General features: G+C 46.9%; 1 protein-coding gene across 2 annotated transcripts; it reads left to right on the forward strand.

The window, feature by feature from the left end:
- The first annotated feature begins 8,372 nt into the window (after positions 1-8,372).
- CX3CR1 (C-X3-C motif chemokine receptor 1) lies at positions 8,373-23,088 on the forward strand. 2 transcript variants are annotated; one of them, XM_059387940.1, is made up of 2 exons: positions 8,373-8,461; positions 20,268-23,088. In XM_059387940.1, the coding sequence occupies exon 2, from the start codon at positions 20,277-20,279 to the stop codon at positions 21,345-21,347; it is 1,071 nt and encodes a 356-aa protein (XP_059243923.1). In that variant the 5' UTR covers positions 8,373-8,461; positions 20,268-20,276; the 3' UTR covers positions 21,348-23,088. The 2 variants fall into 2 exon arrangements, with proteins under 2 accessions (XP_059243923.1, XP_059243924.1); XM_059387941.1 differs by having other exon boundaries at positions 8,395-8,527.
- Positions 23,089-24,679: the final 1,591 nt, after the last annotated feature.

Raw genomic sequence — 24,679 nt, forward strand, 5'->3', positions numbered from 1 at the left:
TACATTCTGACCCCTGCCTGTTACATTCCCTGAGCTGTCTCTTTTGCAGGCTGGGGGAGTGGAAGGCTGCCCCATTCATCTTTGTGCTGCAAGCAACCAGCCCTGAGTACGAGCTATGGCGCAATAAGTACCTGAGCAAGCAGAGTCAGGCAGATGACAGACAGCCTGTGAACAAAAGCGTAACGCAGAACATAGGACTTACCAATGACTGCTGAACAGTTAACATGCAAATGATGACTTGTTTGGGAATAAAAGGGCACTTCTGTTTTAGTTTGCAATGATCTTTTAGGACTTCTGCCTCCACCTACTGAGACTGAAAAATAATTCAATGCAAAGTTTTAAAAGATTTTATTTGGGGCGCCTGGGTGGCTCAGTGGGTTAAGCCGCTGCCTTCGGCTCAGGTCATGATCTCAGGGTCCTGGGATCGAGTCCCGCATCGGGCTCTCTGCTCAGCAGGGAGCCTGCTTCCTTCTCTCTCTCTCTCTGCCTGCCTCTCAGTGTACTTGTAATTTCTCTCTGTCAAATAAATAAATAAATAAATAAAATCTTTAAAAAAAAAAAAAAATAAAATAAAAGATTTTATTTATTCATTTGAGAGAGAGAGAGTGAGAGAGAGTTAGCACTGGCAGGGTGAGGGGCAGAAGGAGAAACAGACTCCCCGCTGAGCAGAGAGTTTGACTGGGGCTCGATCCCTGGACTCAGATCATGACACCAACCAAAGCCAATTGAGCCATCCAGGCGCCCCAACATTTTCTTTTTTTAAAAAATTCCAGGGGCACCTGGGTGGCTCAGTTGGTTAAGCGGCTGCCTTCGGTTCAAGTCATAATCTCGGGGTCCTGGGGTGGAGCCCCGCATAGGGCTCAGATGAACTTATTCATCTTACAACTGAAAGTTTGTACCCTCTGAGCCGTATCGCCCCATTTTCCTCACCCCTCACCCCCTGGTAAACACTGTTCTGCACTCTGTTTCTCTGAATTTGATATTTTTAGATTCCACAGGTAAGTGAGATCATACAAGTATGTATCTTTCTCGGTCAGACACATTTTCACAGATGAATCACAGATGGATCACAGATGGATTTAATTTACTTTTAAAAAGCACACTAATACATACACACACATACACATATACGTGAGCTTTGGAATATAAAGAAATGTTATGAATCTGCATCTTAAATGCTCCATACAGAAAAATGTCATAATCCAGGATTTATAGTTATGTTGCTGTATGTATGATTTCAGCCAGTGCTGGCTCCTTTACAGAACCCAGAGGTAAAAGCTGCTGGACATGTACTGGCTTCCTCAGCGTCTTTTGCAAGCAGGTTAAATTAACTTGACATTGTAGGTTTACAAAATCTTGGTCATTGATCAAAAACATTAAAAAAAAATATTTCTTATTTATTTATTTGTTAGAGATAGAAAGGGCACAAGCAAGGGAGCAGCAGGCAGAGGGAGAAGCAGGATCCTCACTGAGAAGGGAGCCTGATGCAGGACTCAGGCCCAGGACCCAGGGATCATGACCTGAGCCAAAGGCAGATGCTTAACCAACTGAGCCACCCAGGCACCCCAAAAACACTTTTGAAAAGGGGATTTTAAGTGACTTTTCCGTTTAATCCACTCAAAGTATTTAAAGATATGTCTCTTTGGGGCCAGTTCAGATTTGAGGATATTCTGAATTCGTCAGAAGTGAAAATACTCACTGTTCGGGAACGGTCTGAGGTATAGTCACCAAATAGAATGCTGAAGCCTTTGAAGGAAGCCTGGTGTCAGCATGTGGCTTGGTTTAAGCTGAAGTGTTACTGCAGACTCCATTACCAAGAAGTGTACCAACTGAGTAAAGTGACTCACAATCGCTCCCTGGACACCAAGTGTGCCCTTCTTGCCAGCTGTCACTTGAGGACCTATCAACATCCCTATGGGATAGCCAACAGACCAATAAATGTCCTCTAAGGGCACATGCAAGCCCAAGCCTTCATTACGTGCAAAGGTGGATTGAAATGTAACTGGGATTTACTCAGAACTGATTCTTTGGACAGCTGATTGAAGCAGAAATAAATATTGATATACTGTTACAGAATTGAGAGACAAAGGTGGCTCTGAGTAAAATAGAGATTGATCTATTATAACAAGATTTTTTTTTTGCTATAAAAGAATAAAAGCCTACAAAAGTCCCTAAGAAGAAAGCATCTCACTGTAACAAGATAATTGTTGTGCAGAAACCCTGCAATCTGGCTTGCCTGTATTCACCTATGATCACAGCTACAACTTCACATTGTCCCAGTTTGCAATGACAGGTGCTGCCGAATGGCTGTTAATTTCAGATGCTCTGCCTGTGATGAAACTGGATGGTCAAACATTTCTTTCACAGTCTTTGCTATCTTTGTACCTTATAATGTACCTTTGATGCAAGTGTCAGTCACTTCAGGTGACATTATTGGTCCTAACGGATTAAAAAGCATATCTGAGGGCGCCTGGGTGGCTCAGTGGTTAAGCCGCTGCCTTCGGCTCAGGTCATGATCTCAGGGTCCTGGGATCGAGTCCCGCATCGGGCTCTCTGCTCGGCAGGGAGCCTGCTTCCTCCTCTCTCTCTCTCTCTGCCTGGCTCTCTGCCTACTTGTGATTTCTCTCTGTCAAATAAATAAATAAAATCTTTAAAAAAAAAAAAAAAGCATATCTGAGGTGCCCAAAATCTTGGTTGAAGTCCATCCAACCGAGGAGGTTCATCAGGGGCTAATCTGGGTGCGCCGAACATCAAACCCCACTTTCTGTTCATGGTCCAATTATAATCTGACATTAAACAGTACCCACTCCAGCCCCCGCAGCACACCATGACCCCATAACACCCTGCCATCAGTTTCTTAGGGTCAAGGGGACCTGATGCAGACTAGTGGGGCTGCCACTGGATTTGCCCCACTGCCTTTGTACTTCTCTATGAAGTTTTTGTTATGTTTTGAATGACAGTGCTCGAAGTAAAGAAGATCCTCCTGGATATATGAGTTCACCCACCACTACTAGAATCACTGAAGCCACCTACAAGCTCACCCTGTAGACGAGCATATACACAGGCAACTGGCTGACCTCGCAGCTTTTTTTTTTAAAGATTTTATTTATTTATTTGACAGGGTAAGGGAGAGAGAGAGCAAGCAGAGGGAGCAGCAGGCAGAAGGAGAGGGAGAAGCAGGCTCCTCACTGAGTGGGATCCCTGGACCCCGGAATCATGACCTGCCCAGAAGGCAGACAAACGCCTAACCGACTGAGCCACCCAGGCATCCCAACAACTTATTTTCTTTTCTTTTTTTTTTCAGTATTTTTTTTTTAAGATTTTATTTATTTATTTGACAGAGAGAGATCATAAGTAGGCAGAGAGAGAGGAGGAAACAGGCTCCCCGCTGAGCAGAGAGCCCGATGTGGGGCTTGATCCCAGGACCCTGAGATCATGACCTGAGCCGAAGGCAGAGGCTTAACCCACTGAGCCACCCAGGTGCCCCCCAACAGCTTATTTTCAATAGGTGGTCAATGATGGGGACCCAGGAGCTCTACTTTATTGCCCCTGGATGTTGAGCCCTAGACCATCCTGACAGCAGCAATGAAAAAACTGTTTAAGAGCATTGCCTGTGAAAGACAGCTATTGTGTTTTTTTCACTAAAGCAGACCCTCCAGAACATCAGAAAGCAATATAAAGACATCTAGGAATTAGTTTGAATTCCTTATGTAGTTCAAAGTGTTAAAATAAAAATATTTTTATAACTCAAGTTGGCAGTTCATTTGTTCATTTTCCATTATTCTCCATTAATAAGTTCTTACATGGCTGGGAACACACACCATGTTTGAAGGGACCAGAGTGGAATTTTTTAATATTTCCAAGAAAATAATTTAATGATGTCTAAAAATATTTTATCCAAAAAGCTCCTGGAGCTCTTGGTTAGGTCATTACCTTTGCACTAGAGAGGAATGTTTTTGTCCCTGTTAAGCAGAAATTATGAAATAAGCCTAAGAAATTGCAACCAGTGGTGTTAAAATGTAAACATTAAGGCAGAGGGAACAAGTAAATAGCATTTCTTTTGTTAGCTTTATTTCTTTCTACCTTCGCAATTTTCTACATCTGGTCCTTCTTCTCTTTGTGGGGGAAGAAGAACTAGGAACCTCCTCCTGCTTCTAAAACCTTCTTGTATAATGATACCGACTTCCTGGCTGCAAAATGATCCCCAGCTGCTCCTTGTTCCTAAATCGGCCAGATCTTTCACCGATTGGAGAGTGCACCAATTCTGTGCACTCTCCATTAGCAAAGTCACCCTCCCCTGACATCCACCCGCTCCAAGGCCCTCTCCCAGCTTTCATTCAGAATCAGGAAGTTCCAGCCCTGCCCTGACCCTTTTCCCCCTGGTGGCTGAGCACTCACTGCTCCTGTCTCCTCATTTCCTCATCTGAAAACATGAAGATGAAGATCAAAAGGAGACCTCACGGGCTATGTACACATTCCAGTCCCCAGCACAAAGGAGCACCTGACATGCCTCTGCTCCTTCCCTTCTACTCCAGCAACTTCCCCTTACGTCCACTCAACCACTGGTGTGTTTTTCTGAAGATGTCACTTTTGTCCAGTTACTCCCTGACCCCAGGTTTTAAGCACGAGACACAGCTCTGTGGTCTGATTAAAAGCAGAGACAATAGTTTCTCAACCTGTTTCCATGATCGTCCTCCGCGAAGGTCTTTTTACACATTGTATTCTTAAGCACCTCTCATGAAATTTTTACAACACAGATATGCTATCTGTTTATGGACTATGTGTGTATCTGCACAGTAGACACAAAGCACACGAATCAATGGTCACCCCCTGGGAAGCGATGTCACCACCCCCCCCCCCCCCCCGCCGCCTTCCCCTGAGGATACGTGGCACAGACCAGGAAACCTAAAGGCTAAATACAATCCTGGCTCTGCCATTAACAAATTTTGTGGCCTTGAGCAAGTTTCATCACCTCTCCTCCCCTCAGTGTCCTCATGTGTGCCACAGGTGCTTCTGGGTCACTGGGTTACGTGAGTTCATGCACACAGAGGACTTAGCTCTCTGCCTAGCATGTTTGCTATTCTATGTAAAGGTTTGCTGTGCCTATCCCCAAAGCACTCCTCAACCTGTAGCATAAAGTGGGAACATCCTAGCCTGGCCTTCAAGGCATAATTGTATCCTCATTTCCTTTTGCCGGGTCTCTCTTACGGAGCTTTATTGAAACCAAGTCTCCAGTCCTCGCCTACCTTGTGTGTCTGTGTGTCTATGTATCTGTGTGTCTGTGCCCATCACTGCCAGGCTGTCCCCACCATCCCCATGGCTTCTCTTACCTGGAAGCCCACCCAGCACCTCTTCCCCCTCCACCCAACAGAAATCAAGCTACAGTAGGTAGGCAGTTACCATCTCAACTGGAAGAGAAACCGAGGGTGACAAGAACATACAAGCAAGTATGGGGAGTACAAATAATTCTTATCCTTCACTGACTTTTGCTGGTGTTCCCAGAATCCCATCTGTAAGGTGTCTCAGAGATCCCATCTGGGTCATCAGAAACTGTCGGGGAAGTAAAATAATTTTCCCTCTACTCTTCTGAGTTCTAGGCTGAGGCTGTTGTCATAAAAGACAGATTGCCAAAAGAAACACAAAAAGGTTATTAACACATATGTGTCGTATACACATGGGAGGTAGGCAGAGAAAAATGAGTGCCTCCACAGAGTGGTTTAGAATTCAGACTTAAATACCAGCTTCCTAAGGAAAGGGTGGGGGTTGTTCTTCTGACAGAGTAAATGATTTGTAGGAAAGCGAACAGGTCCTTAGAAGAATAGATGGGAGGTATGTTGGTTTGTGACCAAGTGTGTCGGGGTGTGGTGGGGACTTCCAGTTCCTTCTCTTGTGACAAATGTCAATGATCCCTGGCTCTCGAAGCTCCTGGGGGAAAGATCTGTGACAACCAAGCTCCTTTTAGAGGCTCTGTCTTGAGGCAGACAGGGAGAGGTCAGAGAATGCCCCCGCCTCCGCATTTGCTACTTCTAGAGGACCTACAGCTCACAATAATGGATCTAGCCACGCAGAAAATTTGGTGCTCGTGCACTGTTACCCTTCACAAGGAACATCTCAGACAAAGGGTGAAGCCAAGGGGCTGTGAAAGTGAGAGATGAATACAGGCCCAAGGCAGCACAGCATGGGAGCACTGGAGAGGGAGGAATAGGGGTCCAGGGAGAGGAGGTCCACAGGGTAGAACCTGAGGGGCCTTTTCCGAGGTCGGCAGAGGTGTGGCCTGAGTGGGAAGGCTATCAATCTCCCAGCTCTCAGAGGACACCGAGAATGGAGAGCCCCAGCTGCCCTTTCCTTGGCCCATTTCTCAGGGTGGTATCTGCAGCCTGAGGAATGAGGTCATGTCTCCCTCAGTCAGGGCCATTGAGCAGGCTTGCTCACTGCCGGCTATAAAATGGTGTGCTCCTCAAGCTCACGGTTCCTCTCTCATCATGCAACCTCCTTCGTGTGCAAGCATCCATCTGGGTCCACCATGCACGTCCCTCTGGAATTTGGGAGGCCAGGGAACCGGCACAAGCATGCCACTCGTTGGGCTGTGAGTCACAGTCCTTTCTGCTGCCAGCTCCTACAGGGCAGCAAAAGCCTGTTAGCATCAAGGAAGTGAAATCAAAGCCAGGTCCCCCAGCCTGGTGAAGTGGGAAGAGAAGAGCAGCCCAAACATGCACTTGGGGTGGGGGTGGGGTGGTTAGAACAGGTTAGGCCATCCAAAGGGGTGGGATCATGCCAAGGCCACACTTACAAACCTGGGACTGAAACTCACAGTGAGGGGAAGCTCTGGAGGGTTTAGGCAGGCACTTGCACTTGGGAAAGCACTCTCTGGCTTCCAGATGGAGGAGAATGGTCAATGGGGTAAAGGGCAAGAGGTGTGAAGGACACAGATGGGCACTGGAGGTTATTCAGGCCCTGGCTGGAGACAGGGAATCAGAACACAGAGGTGGTCAATGACGTGCAGTGGATGAGGTTGTCCAGGAAGACTGTGTGACCGGAAGAGAGAGTGTCTTGGCAGGATCCCAGAGAGGAGTATTCAGAGAAGCAGGAGGGGAGTCTCAGGCAGGCAAAGGGAGGTTGAAGCAGCTGGCCCCGCTGGGTGGGCCCTGGGACAGGTGGCTGTGGGGTAGAGATGAGGAAGGCAGGCATGGGGGAGGGGTGCTACAGGCTCCTGGCCAGAGGGAAACAAGGAAGGGAAACCGGCTGCAGACTTCCTCTAACGCCAGCAGGTCACCCAGCCTGGGCCACTGCAGTCCCACTCACAGCTCTGTCCTGGCCATCAGGACAGAGGAGGCCAGGTGGGGAGCACACAGGACAGCCCTGCCTGCTACGACACAGCTATGAGGACCACAGGGGTGCTGGGGCGCAGGCTACAAGACATGCAGCAGGGAGCCAGGAGGGCCTTAGAGGGGTCCCTGACCCTTTAATAAAGGTGTGCTGGGGGTGCTAGACCCAGGGTGGGCCCCAGCTGAGGGAGCCATCAGTAGTGTTTGCCTTGTAGGTGAGCCAGGCGGGTAAGGAAGCGGTGGGAAGTTAGTGAGGCCGTGGCGGTGGAGGTTTGGGCTGCAGAGGGGCAACAGGCCTGCCAGGGCCAGGAGCAGGAGCTCGGCCCAGAAGAGTCTGGTGCAGCTGCTCCCCCCCAGCCGGAGCAGCGCGGGCTGTGGGAGACAGTGGGGAACAAGCCTGTGCCAGTTTGCCCCAGAGACATATACCTTAGACTTGACCACAAGGTAGAGGGAGCCTCTAAAAGCCCTGGAGGAGGAAGGTGGGGAGTAAAAAATTTGGAAGCTCCTACCAGGTGTCAGGTACTCACTAAAGTTTTTGTGCCAAGCCTTCTCAAAATTCATCAATTTAGGATTTTATGATCAATTTTAGGATCAATTTCCTAAGAATTTCATCAAAATGCAGAGTCTCATTCAGTGGCAGGGCTGAGGTGCTGCATTTCTAGTAAGCTCCCAAATATGTCCTCTGAAGAGAGAAGCTACAGTTCATTTACTGTGCACTCCAGTGCAGCCTGGTGAGTGCTGTGGACCCCTTTTTACAGGTGGGAAAATTGAGGTTCAGTGGGTGTTAGTGGCTCCTGAGAACTGCACTATTCTCTGCCCTCCCCCAAAGGTGGCAAATAACACGGCCTCCACATTGTTGCTTGCCTGGTGGGTCTGCCTCCGGCTCTGTCCTCCAGGCTTGTGAGTTTAAACCCCCCTGCCATCAGCTGGCCTTCAGCCTGGGAGGTTCTGAGCCTGCCTGCGGCAACATCTAAAGATAGTCTACCTCACAGGAAACCCGCTACTATTGGCTAACTTTGCAAATAAAGATGCCCTCAGAGGGAGGGAAAAGGAAATACTCTGTGACAGAGGCAGGGACCGTGGGACCGAGTGGTTGATTGTCACGTCCGGAGGTTTCCTTCCCAGGCCCTGCCCAGGTAGGAGCAGAAAACTTGCCAGCACCTGTGGGCTCGCGAGGTGGGGCATGGTGGCCAGAGATCACGGTGGGTATGGATGCTGGTTTGCTTTCCACGCTAAGAGAGACCATTTCCCCAAAGCTGTTGCAGCCTAACGTCCAAGGGGCTTGAGGGGTGGCAGGCAGCGGGTGATGAGACCATCGGTGATTGTTCGATGCAAAATACCTTTAGAAACATCGGTGATTACATGTTAGGGGCATGGAGAACTGCTCATGGGTAGGTATTACCTGAAAGAAGCATCATTTAAAATTGGATACGGGTGAGAGTGAGGATTTTGTAACTTCTTAAAGTGAGAAATAGTAACAAAGTTATTATTTTGTTTAAAAAGAGTTCTTATACTTTTGGAGACCCACACTTACCTGTTCATGGTACGACACCTGGATTTATTTTGAAATAATCTAGCAGAGCATGGAGTGGGGAATAGATGAAATCGGGACCATGAGCTGCTAATTGGAGCTGTGTGGGGCGTGTTTGGGGGTGCTCTCTGCTTTTATGTATGTTTGAACTTTTTATAATAAAAAATGTTTAATATAGCACTTCCATCTTACATATAAATATAATTACACTTGATATAAATATAAAAACATGAAGTGCCATTGCACGGGAACGGGTGAAAGCCAGCTGTGTTTGATTCTGGGACGTTGGATGGTAGATCATTTGCTTCTGTGTTGTTTCTCTTTTTCCCTTTATTATTGTTGGTGGTGGTTTTTTTTTTTTTTGGTGCCACCTACACTTGTTATAAAGAGCACCTACTGCATTTACAATGACAACTATTTCAATGAATAAATTGCCAACACAAATTCGATGTTCACTATTAATATATGCTGTTATAATCATTGTGAGGACTCGGGCTCAGAGGGTTTGTGTTGTGGGAAAACAGTCTCAGGGATTCTGAGCAGACACATGCTCAGAAATGGTGTGCACTCATGGGTGCACCAGAGGAGGAACTACATGGAGGTCCCAGGACTGATGAGACCTGTCATTTCTCCTTGCTTGACCTTTATCCGGCCATCTTGGCCTCACAGATTCTGCGGTCTCTGCTCTGGAGGTTCTCAGCCGCACTCAGAGAAAGGCCAGGGAGTTTTAGGATTTCCTCTCCCCGCAAAAAGGCTATTTTCTTTTTCAAATACTTCAGGTAGAAAACTCACGGTAGAAAAGTTGAACCTAAAGGAGAAAAAAAGACTGGATTGTCTGAGAAACAGACTAGAAAGTTTCCCCTGATGCCTCCCCACCCATGGTTCAGTTGTTTGAGCCTCTGACTCTTGGTTTGGACCCAGATCATATCTCAGGATGCTGAGATCCAGCCTAGCGTTGGGCTCCAAATTCAGCGCAGTCTGCTTGTCCCTCTCCCTCCCCATCTGTTGCTGCCCCTGCTCAGTGTGCTCTCTCTCTCTCCTCTCTCAAATAAATAGAATCAGAAGAGAAAGAAAGAAAAGGAAGAAAGGAAGGAAGGAAAACAAAAGAAAGGAAGGAAGGAAGAAAAGAAAGAGAAGGAAGGAAGGGGTAAAAAAAAAAGAAAGGACAAAAGGAAAAAAACAAAGAAAGCCCACGAAGCTTCTGCGGGCTTCCAGGGTTGCATGGGGGCAGCTCACCCCATGCCTGGGAGTGCCTGGGAGGGGACTGGGCTCTGTAAGAGGAGCCACGTGACAACTGGGCACCCCTGTGTGAGTGTGTGCATGTGTGCGTATTCATGTGTACGTGCACAGGTTTGGATTTGCTTGCCTCTTAGCTTGGCTTCATTTCACACGTTTCAAGAGCCGGGCAGGATGTGGCTCTTGCTCATACCCCCAGAAGGGAGCTCCAACGGCGTGTCAGCCCCATGCTGACCATCCCCAAAGCCAGGCTCCACAACTGTCACTCTCTCTGTGGGTGGGAGAGGCGGCTTTGCTTATAATGAAGCTCTGGCTCGGCCCTTGCCTTGCTGAGCCTCAGGCATTGCTTTAACATGAATACTGGCCATGAGTTGATCTTCGATGAAGCCAAGTCAGGAATATAGGTTGTGTATCTGTGAGTATTAAGGACAAAGTGTGTACAGTTCTGACCACACTGTCTGGCCATATCTGGTGCTCAGTAAACAATATGTGTTGTCATTGTGGGAAGCTGAAGATCAGGTTTGTGCACCTTAAGACTACTAATGACGTTCAAATGAGGTTGTGAGGGGCAGGGAGAAGGGGTATGCCAGACCCCAGCCAGGTCAGAACCAGCTTCCATTCCTTACCCCACCCCCTTCCAGGAGACCCCTCATTCCCACCCTGGCCGGGCTGTGGAAAGGCAGCAATATCACGTATGGTCCTGGCCTCAAAGACCTCCCTTCAGCTTACCCAATCCCCGACCTGACCTCTGACCTGGAACAGAGTCCTTGGCTACCCCTGTTTTACTCAGGCCCCAAGATCTCCCCCTTGAAGATGGCCAGAGTCAGCACCCACAGCAGCGGAGCTGGACAGGGACGGGATCTCCCGCTGTCCTACAACAGGTCACTGTTAGGAGGAGGTAGAGCCCAGAGTGGCATAAGGCCAGGTTCTCTGCTGGCTTTTCTGGGAACTTGCTCGGATTCCCAGCAGCACAGTCCAGGGATTCCCAGGACTTGCCTCACCGACTGCCCAGCAGCACCGAAGCTGGGGCTTCCAGCCGAGTCCTGATACTCCCTGCCCTTGGTGGAGACTCAGAATGCCCTGGTTATCCCAGGGGGTGCCACAGTCGGGCCTCAACCACCCCCTCTTCTGATCTGGCCAAAGAGCAACTCTACTGGGTTATGTATCTTTGCAGGGAGGAAAACCTATAGCACATCTCTATAAATACATATTTTAAAAGATTTTATTTATTTATTTATTTATTTTAAAAGATTTTATCCATTTATTTGACAGACAGAGATCACAAGCAGGCAGAGAGGCAGGCAGAGAGAGAGAGGAGGAAGCAGGCTCCCCACTGAGCAGAAAGCCCGATGCGGGGCTTGATCCCAGGACCCTGAGATCATGACCTGAGCTGAAGGCAGAGGCTTTAACCCACTGAGCCACCCAGGTGCCCCAAGGACTTTATTTATTTATTTACTTGTTTTTATTTGAGAGAGAGAGACTCCGCACTGAGAGCAGAGCCTGACGTGGGTCTCAATCTCACAACCCCAAGATCATGACCTGAGCCAAAATCAACTGACTGAGCCACCCAGGCACCTATCTTTAAATATTAAAATAAAAAAAAATTTGCAGGCCCTCTTTGCCCTTTTCCTTAAACCTATGCTCACTATGAAAATACAGCACACTCAAAGAACAGTGTGCAGGTTAACACCTTATAAATCAACTTCCACCAAACCATCAACCAGGCTACAGGAGAAACCCAGGCTGGCCCCCAGCAGCCTCCTTTATGTCCCTTCCTGACTGCCCTCCCATCCTTAGAATTCTACCACCTAGATACGCATCCCTAAACAATAAGCATTATCGTTGCCTGTTTTTTACCATCAGAGGCATGGATTCACACAGTAGGTCTTTTTTGGGATCTGCATTTTAAAAATGCATCCCATGCTGTGGGAGATGTAGATGCGCATGTACAAATGTTCATGACGGTGCTGTCCACAGCTACCCAGGGGTGCATTGACAGTGGAGGAGATGACCGTGGAACATTCACACGGTGCCTGCCTATTCAGCAATGGCAATGAGCAGACACCAGCCTGGATGTAAAACTTCTAGAAATGTACAGACTCAAGCAAAACTGGTACCTAACCACAGGTAATTATCAGGCACGTTTCCACCAGACAGTTTCTATTTCTGCAAACAAGATCATCGCATTGCTATCAGTCTCCCAAACTTACAGAGCTGTGTACTGGCCAAACAATGAAAGGGGGAGGTAGCTCTGAAAGGTATGCTAGCCAGGACACTAGCACAGGGCAGTAATTCCCCCCCTCTTTCAAAGTCCTATAATTTTCCTACAGTTTCTTAGAGTGGAATCTGAGGGCCCTCTGTTCACCTCTCTTCTGCCTTCTCAGTCGTTTCTCTGCATCTTTTCCTGAACCTTCCACACAGACTAAACTTGACTTCTGTGAAGACTCCAGGAGCATGCCAGCCACTTCTATTCCCACCATCCTCACCTCTGTCTGTTTCTAGTATATTCCCTCACACTCCCTTTGCGGAGCCCTGGTCCTGGGATACATCCCTGTGTTTAGACTCTCAGTGCCTTTGGCTTCAATACCCCCATCCCTGCTTCCCACCACCACATTTGTCTATCTGGAAGATCCCCCCAGCTTTAAGACTCAGCTGAAATGATACAATCCTTTGGTTTCCCCTAACTTTTCTTATATTCTGCTACTGCACATTAACAGTAACTTGGAGCCTGTATCTTAGCCATTCTTACCTCCACCAAATGGAGTACAGTGCCTAGCGTTGAGGAAATAAAATTAAAAATAAGATCTCCAATCCAGAAAAGACTCTCACAGAGATAATAGAGAAGGAAAACACTTTTATTATTAATGAGGTATGAAACCAGAATGTGGTGCACATCTCAGACAATCTGCTAAGAGATTGCAGAGATGGGGTAAAAAAAAAACAAAAAAACAAAAAAACAAAAAAAACCTCACCTTTTCGTACAGCCAAGCAGATACAATCCATAACATGAGAGACACATACCTAGTCCTCACATGAGAGAACTCGACAGTCACACACAGTCATCCTAACTTTACCATGGGAACTGGGATGACCATCTGTGCTAGCTGACTAGCTTCATCCAGAGAAAAAATAGACTCATATCTTTATGATGAGAGGTATCTTTGCAGCTTGGAACAAAGCACCTACTCAAGTTAGTATCCTACCCTTCCACAGAAACTGGGTGACAGGGGCGCTAATTCGTTGTTTTTTTTGTTGTTGTTTTTTGTTTTTAAGATTTTATTTATTTGAGAGAGAGAGAGCACAAGCAAGGGGAGGGGAGAGGGAGAAGCAGATTCCCCACTGAGCAGGGAGCCTGACATGGAGCTCAAACCCATGAGCTGAGATCATGACCTGAGCTGAAGTCAGCCGCTTAAGGGACTGAACCAGCCCCATGGGCCCTAATTCTTGATGTTTACTTTTCGAAGAGAGGGCCCCCAGGTCCTTGAGAAAGATTCCTGGGTCATAAAGCTGACAAAAGAGGTGATCACATTTTCAAAAGGACACAAACCCACATTTCAGAGAGAGGAGAATGTACTTCCGGTGACAAGTTTTCTAAAGTAAGCATTGAAAGAATCCCAAAGTAAGCAAAAAAGAATCCCTTCCTTTACTTTCAAGGAGGAGAAGTAGGCCTCTTAGATATTATTTTTATTTGTCCTTTTTTTTTTAAAGAGTTTATTTATTTATTTGACAGACAGAGATCACAAGTAGGCAGAGAGGCAGGCAGAGAGAGAGAGAGGAGGGGGAAGCAGGCTCCCCCTGAGCAGAGAGCCTGATGTGAGGCTCAATCCCAGGACCCCAGGATCATGATCTGAGCCGAAGGCAGAGGCTTTAACCCACTGAGCCACCCAGGTGCCCAATTTTTATTTGTCTTTATACAAGCATATGGTTAAGATACATAACAGAGGGGCACCTGGGTGGCTCAGTGGGCTAAGCCTCTGCCTTCAGCTCAGGTCATGTTCCCAGGGTCCTGGGATGGAGCCCCACATCGGGCTCTCTGCTCAGCGGAAAGCCTGCTTCCCCTTCTCTCTCTGCCTGCCTCTCTGCCTACTTGTGATCTCTCTCCCTCTGTCAAATAAATAAATAAAATCTTTTTAAAAAAAGATACATAATAGATATTGGCTTAGTTAATAATTAATTTAAAATCCTAAAGTATTTCCCTTCAGAATTTCACAGTGTGGCAGAGATAAGTGAATAGCTTAGTGTTCTTAGAAGAGGAAACGAGATGTAGGTGTATCAAACCCTAACCCACTGCGGCTTGGATGAGGGGCTGGCTCATCGAGCAGCCTCAGGGCTGTTTTCTCCCACTGCTGGTCTTGACTTGAGGTGTCCATTTTGGTGGGTGCAAACACTGGTGGGTGGGTGAGGCCACGTTGTCTCAGGTGGGCTGCTTGCTGACACAGAGAGCCACTTGGGTCACTTGCACAGGGGAGGGGCTCCTAGGTGTAAATGGCCCTTTAGAGTTCCTCTGTGTGCAGTTTGGGGCCCCTGAACCTGCCTCTCCTTTCCCTTCTCCTCCTCACCTCTCCCTGCATCCCACAGGGTGCCTCAGAAAGTTGGCTGTCTTTATACATGGGAAAACCATCAGGATCTGGTAAGACTCCCGCGCCCAAACAGCGGGGGTTGTGGGCTTGGGCTCAGACCCAAAAGCCTCCTATCTACGACAAGGCAAAGCTCAAGAATTGTCGGGACCAGAGTCAACTGCCCCAGCTCTCTGTCTCCAAACAGAAACCCCCTGAATGCTGGCAGACTGTGAGCCCAGAAGTTTCATGTTCATGAGCAGTCACTTCCCTTGACGCTAGGCCACGCTCTCACTGACACAGGACTTGTGTTGTGCTTGGAGACTATTTCCTTCTGCTTGGTTCTTGTTGAAAATGTAAGCATGCCAGAGCTGTCTGGGCCCTTAGGGACAGTCTGGTCCGATGCTTTCATGTTACCTATGAGGAAACTGAGGCAGAGTCAGAGTGAGCTGCCCAGGGTCTCTGAGCTGTCAGTGGGATGTGGGGCCCCTGTGAAGCACATGGCTCAGAACAGCATCACCCTGCCCTGTTTCTTGTTAACTTTTTATTTTAATTCCACTATGGTTACTATGCAATGTTGTATGAGTGTCCGGTGTACCAAATAGTGATTCAACAATTGCATTCATTACTCAGTGCTCATCATGAGAAGGATATGCGTCACCGTATAGTTGAAGGCAGAATATTAGCCTACAGCTTTCAGCCTCTTCTCTGGAGAAAAGAGTTCCAATTTTCTTTGCCAGCATTGATGAGAGCTATATTCTGGGGGTCTGGCAGTGAGGATCCCCTAGTCATGGCTGGAGAGGTGAATATCTCCCCACTTCATCTCCCAATTACCAGCCTTTCCCCCCAGGGTCAGCCCTATGGGTTCTGAGTCCAGAGGGGAGAAACCCAGCACAAGTGTTCAGGCTGGCATCACGGGTCATCTTCTTTCCAGTGGGGACTGAGTCTACTATTTCTCCATTCTAGATCTAGAGAAGTGGTCTGCGATAAGCTTCAGGCTTCTGCTCCAACAGGAAGAGCCTGGTGTCAGGCCTGGAGCATGTCTCTGTGGAGAGGCTCATGTGGGCTGAAATATGGGCTCGGTTGCTCCTTGGACGAGTGTCCTGATCTCTCCTAGCTGCTGTTGGTTCTGTCACACAAGAAGGGCAACCATTCTCATGGAGGGCTGTTGAGGGAAAGAAATAGGGTCTTGTGTACAGAGCGAGGCACTCGGGGTATCCAAGAATGGCAGCCTCCTCCCCTTCCATACTGGGCTTGCCAAAGATAGCTTCAGGCTCTGGAACATTCTCAGCATGGTGTCACCCCCATGGAGAATGTTGGAGTCCGGGCTTGAGCAATCTTTACCATCCTCTAATTTCCTTTGCAAAGGAAAAACTTTTCTTGGTGTTAGAAACCAACAGAACCTCAAACCTGGTCTTCACTCAGGGTTCTAAAAAGCCGTAAGCAGAGAGCAAAGGAGAAAAAGCCAACCAACACAAAACAAGGAAAGATGCATGGGGTCTAGCAGATAGTAAGCAGAATGTGAAGCCAAAAGATGGGGGAAGCAGCCTGAAAAGGATGTGGAACAGAAGAGGAAAGTGGATGCAGGCCACATAAATGAAAGGGGAAGTAGAGAACAAGGAAGCTGATTGGAAACAATGGGTAAATGATGACCCAAAAACAGTTGAAAAATAAACGAGCAGACCTGAGAAAAGGAAGTGGGCCGGAGGAAGCAGAGAAGGAGCGGAGACAGAGGCAAGCGAGCAAGTTGACAGAGCAGGGTCGTTTCTACTGGAGTATGAAACACACGTGTGCACAGAGCTCTGCGTCTGGGCTCAGCACATGTGCGCTCAGAGCTCTGCGTCTGGGCTCTACTCAGACTTTTGCAGTTCAACACCATTTAGCTTGTCCCGCACGCATCTCTCGTCTCACAGTCCCATGTGTAGGAGACTAGGCTGAGGAGGCCTTGCAAAGAAGGCTTATCTCCTTGGATCCCTGCACTTGGTTCCTGCTGTCCTCAGGGGCCAGGAATGCCTGTGTCCAGCCAATCAGATCCCTGGTGGCTGTTCAGCCTGCCCAGAAGCCCACTGTCAAGGACTGGCCCTGCTCCCGTCTATTGCCAGGAGGCCCCATCATTAGGCTTGTCTCCCAGTCATGGGACATCTCAGAGGATCCAGGAATAATAAGAGGAATAATAAGCTCAGGCCTACCCTTCCTAAAAAGGTCCTTCTCTTGATCAGTCTGTCAAGTTCAGTGGAATAATTCAGTGACATCCTTCCTGGACATCAGGTTTCTGTTGTAAATGGTGCCCTCGCATGCTCTAGGCTTCTTAACCAGCAAAGCTGGGTTCAAACTGGTGGTGGGCTCAGACTACATAGAAGCCTGGGCCACTCCCAGCCATGCAGTGAGGCATAGCTGGGCCCTGATGCTGGCATGGAAGAGCGTTTTGTCACGGCAAGCTGTGATTTCTGACCCTGGAGAGCTGGTGGGTCTGTGCTTGTCTCCAAGGGTTCTGCAGTGTGGCAAAAGTGACTTCTGCTTCTCTATGTCTTCTATTCATTCATTTGCTCACTCACTCATTCCTTTATTCAACACACTAGGCGTCCACTAAGCACTAGGAGTTCAAACAAGGGTCCCTGGCCTGGGATCAGAAAGGACACTCAGGGGCCCTGTGGGCACCTCTGGGAACTAGACAATCAAAAGGCCACTGTCACTATTTCTCCCACAGAACAATTGGGAATGAAAGTTTAGGAGACAGTATTTAGCCGCCTGCAAATATTCCTGTGGCATTTGCTTGGTGCTAGGCCTCTCCCTCTCTGTCAAATACTAGTCTGCAGAGCTGAAGAAGATCCTGTTCCTCCCTCAGGAACTCCCAGTCGAAAGCAGGCAGGGCAGATAGGCTGGCCACACGTGGGCCCAAATGGCAGCCCTGCCACACGCCAGCTGTGTGGCATTGAGCAAGTTACTCACCCTCTCTGAGTGCATCTACTTGCCCATAAAGTAGAGGTAAGTATACTGTTACGTGTTGGCTACCATTTATTGAGCATGCACTATGTGCTGGTTATCATATTCAACTATTCAACTATTTGCTTGTTTATTTATTTTAATTTTTCATATAACTCATATTTTTGTGTATGTTTACTTTTTTAAATTTCAAGTCAATTAATGAATTTTTTCCCAAAATAAGTAATGTGTGTTTAGCAATGAACCTGACAGCTGAGTGAAAACTCAGTAAAAGTATTCTTTACTCCCTTCCTCCCCCATACCCCCAAAAAAATCTGAAAAGAAAATATTTTTTATTTCAGGAAAAAAAATAAAACCAACTTTACAGACCAATGCCTAGGGTGGGAGTGAGCCATAATACAAGAGTTCACAGGAAACCTGGATGATTGCAAAGGTCCAAAGTGCTTCTGCTTCCTTGCCAATTGCATTTATTAAGAGCCTGCTATATGTAACACACCATGCCAGGTGCGCTCCTCAGAATAGCACTGAGCACAGACATGAGAATGAGTTGCAGTCTTGCAGATGAGGAACGTCAGACTCAGAGGTTCCAAGTTCACCCAAGGTCACTTGGCTGGAGAAACAGACATGAGATTCAGCCTCAGGAGAGCCCGAGTCTGCCCACCTGTCTGTTCTCCCTCCTCAGTGACCCAGGGACACACGCTGGAAGATTTAGAGGAGGTCCCTGTGTATGAGCCATGGTGCCCAGAGTGGAAATTAAACCTATATCATGCAGATTTGGCAAAATCAATCCAATGCACCAGCACAATGTTCCTGAGCCACAGGACTGAGCACAGTCCTGAGCACTGAGCACTAAGATACCACACAATCTTCCTTATCCTTGGCCTCCTCTCAAGGCCAACTGTGCCAGCTCTTTCACTGGGGAAAATAGAAGGAGGAAGAGGATGGTAGCTCTAGGTTCCTAAACTTACGATCACTGAGGGCTTGACAATTTCCACTCTCACAAAGCTGTGTGTCTGGGAAGATGTGCCGCTAACATAAGCTACCTGCATGGAGTAGGAATTTCCCCATCTCCCCATATCTCAGCTTGAAACTGACATTGTGTATCTCAAAAGGGGCAGTATATCAGCCATTTTATGTTAACTGAATATTATTGATTAAGGTCACAGCCAGGGTTTCATCTCTGAGAAAAGGGCATTGCAGCTTAAGGCAAAGAAAGCATACACCCTCCCTGGGGGTTGAGAAGTCCATCCCAGCCTGAGACGCCCAAGTCAGAAAGGCTTAACCCACTTTTTCCTGGAAGACTCTGGGGACGATGCAGAGATGGGCCAGAACACAATGCAGAGGCTGGGAAGGGAGTAGCAAAGCCCTGGCTGGGAGGGTGGACACTCACCTTGGCAGAGACACAGTCTTGGTAAAACCACTATGAAAAGGATGCAGTGGGGTGTGGAAACTCCATTGGTTAAAGAGGTGTGAATTTTGTTTTTAGTTGTGGTGGAGAGGGAGGCAGTGACAATCAGGAGGTATGCTCTGAACATACTTGGGGGTTCTCAGGGATGCCTGTATGGGGCATCACAAGAATGAGGAGGAGGCCCCAGTGGGCCAGAGTGAAAGGATTGCCCTTGTTGCCTCTAGAGTGACAAGCGAGTCCTGGCTGAAGAGCTGAAGAGAGAAGGGGACAAGTGTTACTTCTCAACCTGTGCAGAAATATCTTCTCTTTTAATTTTTGTCCTGAAAGAACAAAATTCTTATAAATCACTAGGGCACAGTGAGTGCAGGGCTGGTAATTATGGGATGAATTAGCCACCTGGACCCAGTACAACAGGTCCATACAGGATCAGGCATTCCTTTCATAACAGCAGAGGCCCTCTGAAGGCAATGGCGACACTCCTCTTCATTTGAATTTGTGGGATGGTCATCCATGGCTGTCTGCTTAGAACTGAAGGGTTTCCAACTTTTGATGCTAAAATCAGGAAAGTCCAGGGCAAACCGAGAACAGGTGGTCACTCTAGAGTGTACAACTCTGTGTCTTATCCCTTAAGGAAGAGAAGGACCTGTTGGTTCCAAGAGGAAGAAAAAGAGAAAGAGCTCTCAAAAACAAAGATGAGGGGCTTCTGGGTACAGGTCTGCTCAGGGCTCTGTGTGTCTGAAGAGTGTCTGAGACCTCTCTCTTTAGTCTGTCTCCTGCAAGAGAAATTGGGATCCAGAGGGTAGGGGAGGTGGAGAATTGTTTCAAGGAACTTTGGACTAGACATGGGAATTATGGCTGTATCACCTCACTCCCTCTTAGCCATACCCATAGTTCTCTCTCCCGTTATCCACACACTGGTCAGCCTTCTGGATAGTTGTTTGAAAATCAAATAAGAAAAGATCTGTCTCAAGCTTCAAAAGGTCTAGATTCAAATGCTAGCTGAGCCATTCACTGTGTAGGTCTGGGCAAGTCTCTGAATCTCTCAGAGACCTGATTTCCTCTTCTGTCAGAGAAATCTATTGCAGCTTCCATCAAAAGTCTGTTGTGGAGATTAAACAAAATGACATGTGTGACATTGAGAAGTGTCATTCATTAGGCATCCAACCAATATTTGTTTCTTCCAGCCTGCTTATATGTGGGACCAGACAGAATCCCAACTTTGTTTCTCTGAGAATTAATGCTGTTACTTGTTTTCCTTTCTGATCCAGGCCCTCACCATGCCCACACACTCCCCTGAATCAATTTTGGAAGACTTTGAGTACGATGAATCTGCTGAAGCCTGTGATATGGGGAACATCGTGGCCTTTGGGACCGTCTTCCTGTCCATACTCTACTCCCTTGTCTTTGCCTTTGGCCTGCTGGGAAATTTGCTGGTGGTGTTTGCCCTCACCAATAGCCAGAAGCCCAAGAGTATCACTGACATTTACCTCCTGAACTTGGCCTTGTCTGATCTGCTCTTTGTAGCCACCTTACCCTTCTGGACTCACTACCTAATAAGTGAACAAGGCCTTCACAATGCTGTGTGCAAACTCACCACCGCCTTCTTCTTCATTGGCTTTTTTGGAGGCATATTCTTTATCACTGTCATCAGCATTGATAGGTACCTGGCCATTGTCCTAGCGGCCAACTCCATGCACAACCGGACCGTGCAGCATGGTGTCACTATCAGCCTAGGTGTCTGGGCGGCAGCCATCTTGGTGGCAGCACCTCAGTTCATGTTCACAAAACAAAGAGAAAATGAATGCCTCGGTGACTACCCTGAGGTCCTGCAGGATCTCTGGCCTGTGCTCCGCAACGTGGAGGCAAATTTGCTTGGCTTCTTGCTACCCGTGCTCATTATGAGTTACTGTTACTTCAGAATCATGCGGACACTGTTTTCCTGTAAGAACCATAAGAAAGCCAAAGCCATCAAACTGATCTTTCTGGTGGTCATCATGTTTTTCCTCTTCTGGACACCCTACAATATCATGATTTTCTTAGAGACTCTTAATCTCTATAACTTCTTTCCCAGTTGTGACATGAAGAGGGATCTGAGGTTGGCCCTCAGTGTGACCGAGACAATTGCGTTTATCCACTGTTGCCTCAATCCATTTATCTACGCATTTGCTGGAGAGAAGTTCAGAAGATACCTTAATCACTTATATCGGAAATGTCTGGCTGTCCTGTGTGGCCATCCTGTCCACGTCAGTTTCTCCCCAACTGAATCACAAATGAGCAGGCGGGAAAGCATTTTGAGCAGCAATTTTACCTACCACACCAGTGACGGAGATGGGTCCATCCTTCTCTGAAAAAGGAATACCCAAAGTCTTATCTCTTGATGAACTGAATGCCCCAAAACAACCCCAAAGCATTTTTGAGAATGTAAGAATGTCAACTGCAAATGCCAGGGCTTTTTGTTTACAAATGATAAAAATTTAACTCAGACTACCTTAATGAAAGAGGAGGTGGGGAGTATTATTCATATGGTGGCTTGCGCAAGAGAGTGGCTGTGCCCTCAAAGTAGAAACTAGAGCTTGAGTCCAGCAAGAATTTCCTCTCTCTGGCTCTCAGCTCTCTGAGTGGTGACACAGCTTAGCCAATAATGAGACACTGAGACCCATCCCTCTCTGGTCCCAAGGTTAAAATTCCCAGGGAAGGGTTTTCATTGGCCAAGTCTGAATCAGATGTCCATCCCCAGACCAGATTGTATCCATGCAGGGAGAATAGATAATATGGCAGCTTCCATTCCAATCTCATGGTTAAAAGTGCAGAGAGACATAGTTCCAAGAAGCTGGAGGGCTGGGTGCTTTTTTGATCTGATAGAACAAGAGCTGTCCATTAACCTATATGTCTGGGCCAACCTCCTCACTGATCACACCAGCCAGCACACCTTGCCAATCTCCTCTCCCTGAAACCCCTTTCTATCATGCCCCCAAACTTACAATGGTTGCCCAGTGCCTACTGCATCAAATTTGAGATCCTCCATCATGCAGTCCCACCAACAGATTTCCCATTTCTTCCCCTTTCTGAAAGAATCCCTCCTCTCAGCCAGCCAGGTCTCTTCCATCCAGCCATATGCATCATCACCTGCTTCCAGACCCAGGAAGATAAATAGAAAGAACCCTGGCCCAAACTAAGAAGGGATGGCTTCCATTCCCAGCTCAACACTTGGCCCACTGAGTAGTAGCTTGAAGACAGCTTCAGCTTCCTCATCTGCAGAATGGAGATAGAGGTACTTTTCACATAAGGAGCATCCTTCCCAGCATGAGGAGCCAGCCACCAACTCTTGCAGGTCGTATCCCTCTTATCTGGTTCCCAGACTTCAGCTTTCCCCTCTATCTGGCACAGTGCTTAAGGGGCAGTGTTGGCAGACTTGGCTGTGTTATTCGAGGGAGCTCAGATACAGAGGAGGCTGGTTCCTACAGTGGCACTCAATGGACAGTCCTGGATATATAAGTTGATGGTCCTCCCTGACCCAGCCCTCCAGACTGGCTTGAATGTTCTTTCCAATTGCCTTGTGGCAAGCCCCTTCCCATCTGGAGAGAACCTCCATCATTCATGCCACTACCAACCTGGAGAGCCAGGGTCCCAGGAGCAGCTTTCTCTCCTTTTCAGTAGACATCTGGGTTGTTCTAATACTTTAGAGCTTGAAAAACAATTGTAATGCTAAAGAGAATGTCACCTATAACCTAAGCATGTAATACCTTCATTTTTCCACCCAGAACTTGTTCACACTTTCACGTTTAGAGTTGAAAGCATCATGTACAGACTGTTTTGTAATCTGCTATTTTTCTCTTAACATTAGACCACAAATAGTTCCGTTTCTGTATAGTTTTTAATGATGGCTTTAGAAGGCTCTGTCAGGTTGTGTACTCATTGAAGGCAACTGACTCACCGCTGTATTTCTGACACCCTCTTGGCAAAGTCAGTAAGTTGGTTTAAACGAGAGAATGAATTATGTTCCATCAATATCAAGTACTGTAATTTACTCACCATTATCCTTTGATAAACTTGTTTCCAATATTTAACAAATACATATTACAGTACTTATGTCTGTGTAATTCCTTTTCTCCTCTTCAATGATTTCCTTTGGATAGATTATTCATCATGGGGGTCACTGGGATGAAGGCACAGGAAATGTTTGGCTTTGGACACACACACAAAATTATTATGAAATCATTATTGCACAAAAATTATATGCATTACGTGGGCTCAGATCCAGAGTGGTTCCAAAGATGAGTAAGGCCTCTGCCTTCCTTGATTTAACATTCAGGTGCAGAACAGAGAAGTGCATTAATTGGTCACAGAGGAGCAGTCAGACCTGAGTCTTTAAGGGTAAGGAGCTCTCCTGACAATGGAGGAGATGGCATTCTAGGCTCAGTGAATGGCATATGTAAAGGGGGTATATGAGAGCATGGGGATCTTAAGATGTAAGAAAAGCATGTGAATACTGAAATGCATTAGGAGCAGAATGGGTGGGAAGACTCTTCTGGAACATTGGCTCAAACAACTAACAGAGGGGCATATTCTCTTCAGGCTATCCACAGGTTTGTTCGTTATCACTTGAACCTCATTGCAACTGCTGAATCATAAAACTTTAAATAAATTTTAGCTTATTTCTGGACTCCCAAGAAAAGAGGGAAAAATTCTTTGGGCTTGAAAAAATCAAAGTAGAGAGATAAGTACTTTCATTTCTAAATGGAAATTAAATTTGTATCATAAGAAACATTCAGTCAGTCATTTTGCTGAATAAGACAGAGTAAGGAGAAAATAGGGAAGTTCATTGAAAACCTTAAATAGCAATGATGCTGGTGGCTAAAGGAAGGCACATTTGAAAAAGACAGTTGGTCCTAAGAGCACAGCTGGATCAGACCCACTACTGTTTCTGAGTTCCAGGCTTCCCAAAAGCAGAGGGAAATGGACTCCAAAGACAGAGAGAGATCTGTGATTGTGTCCCAACATATTAACTCTGTGAGCTTGGGCAAGTTACTTGACACCTCTGAGGCTCAGTTTTCTCATCTGAAAAATAAGAACAAAAGTAGTGCCTACCACCTAGGATTATTGGAGGATTTAGTAAGATTGCCTTCACAATGCTCACCAAGCTCACCTGGCAAAGCAAGATCAAATAAATGGTGGTGACAACTTTTGGATATTTCCCTCTTCTCTTTCTTCTCCTCCTTCTCCTCGTCATCCTCCTTCTCCTCTTTTTTCCTTCTCCTCCTTCTTCTCCTCCTCCTCCCTCTCCTTCAGTTGAAACTTTCCCAGTGAAGAAATGCCTACTTTCTTGCTCTTGCCTCTGGGACTCTTAGTCCCAGAATCGCAGAATTGTAGGTGTCAGTGGGAGACAGGAGACCCAGATGAGGGCAGAGGCTTGTCCAAGATCATGCAAGGAATTAACGAAAGAGGTAGATCCTTTGATACTCTATCTACTGATTTTTTTTTCATCTTGATAAAAATAGAACCCAATCCTATTATCTGCGGTTGACAATGTTGTATTGTATATTTTAAAGTTCCTAAGAGAGTAGATTTAAAAATTCTGATGACACACACAAAACTAAAACTATGTAAGGTGATAAATGTCTAAACTAACCTTATTGTGGTAATCATTTTGTAACATATACATATATAAAATCACTACATT

The sequence above is a fragment of the Mustela nigripes genome, chromosome 2 (assembly GCF_022355385.1).
Source record: "Mustela nigripes isolate SB6536 chromosome 2, MUSNIG.SB6536, whole genome shotgun sequence".
In the NCBI taxonomy this organism is placed as follows: Eukaryota; Metazoa; Chordata; class Mammalia; order Carnivora; family Mustelidae; genus Mustela; species Mustela nigripes.

Coding starts and splice junctions, on each gene's coding strand:
- CX3CR1 (XM_059387940.1), top strand. CDS start 20,277: ATGCCCACACACTCCCCTGAATCAATTTTGGAAGACTTTGAGTACGAT.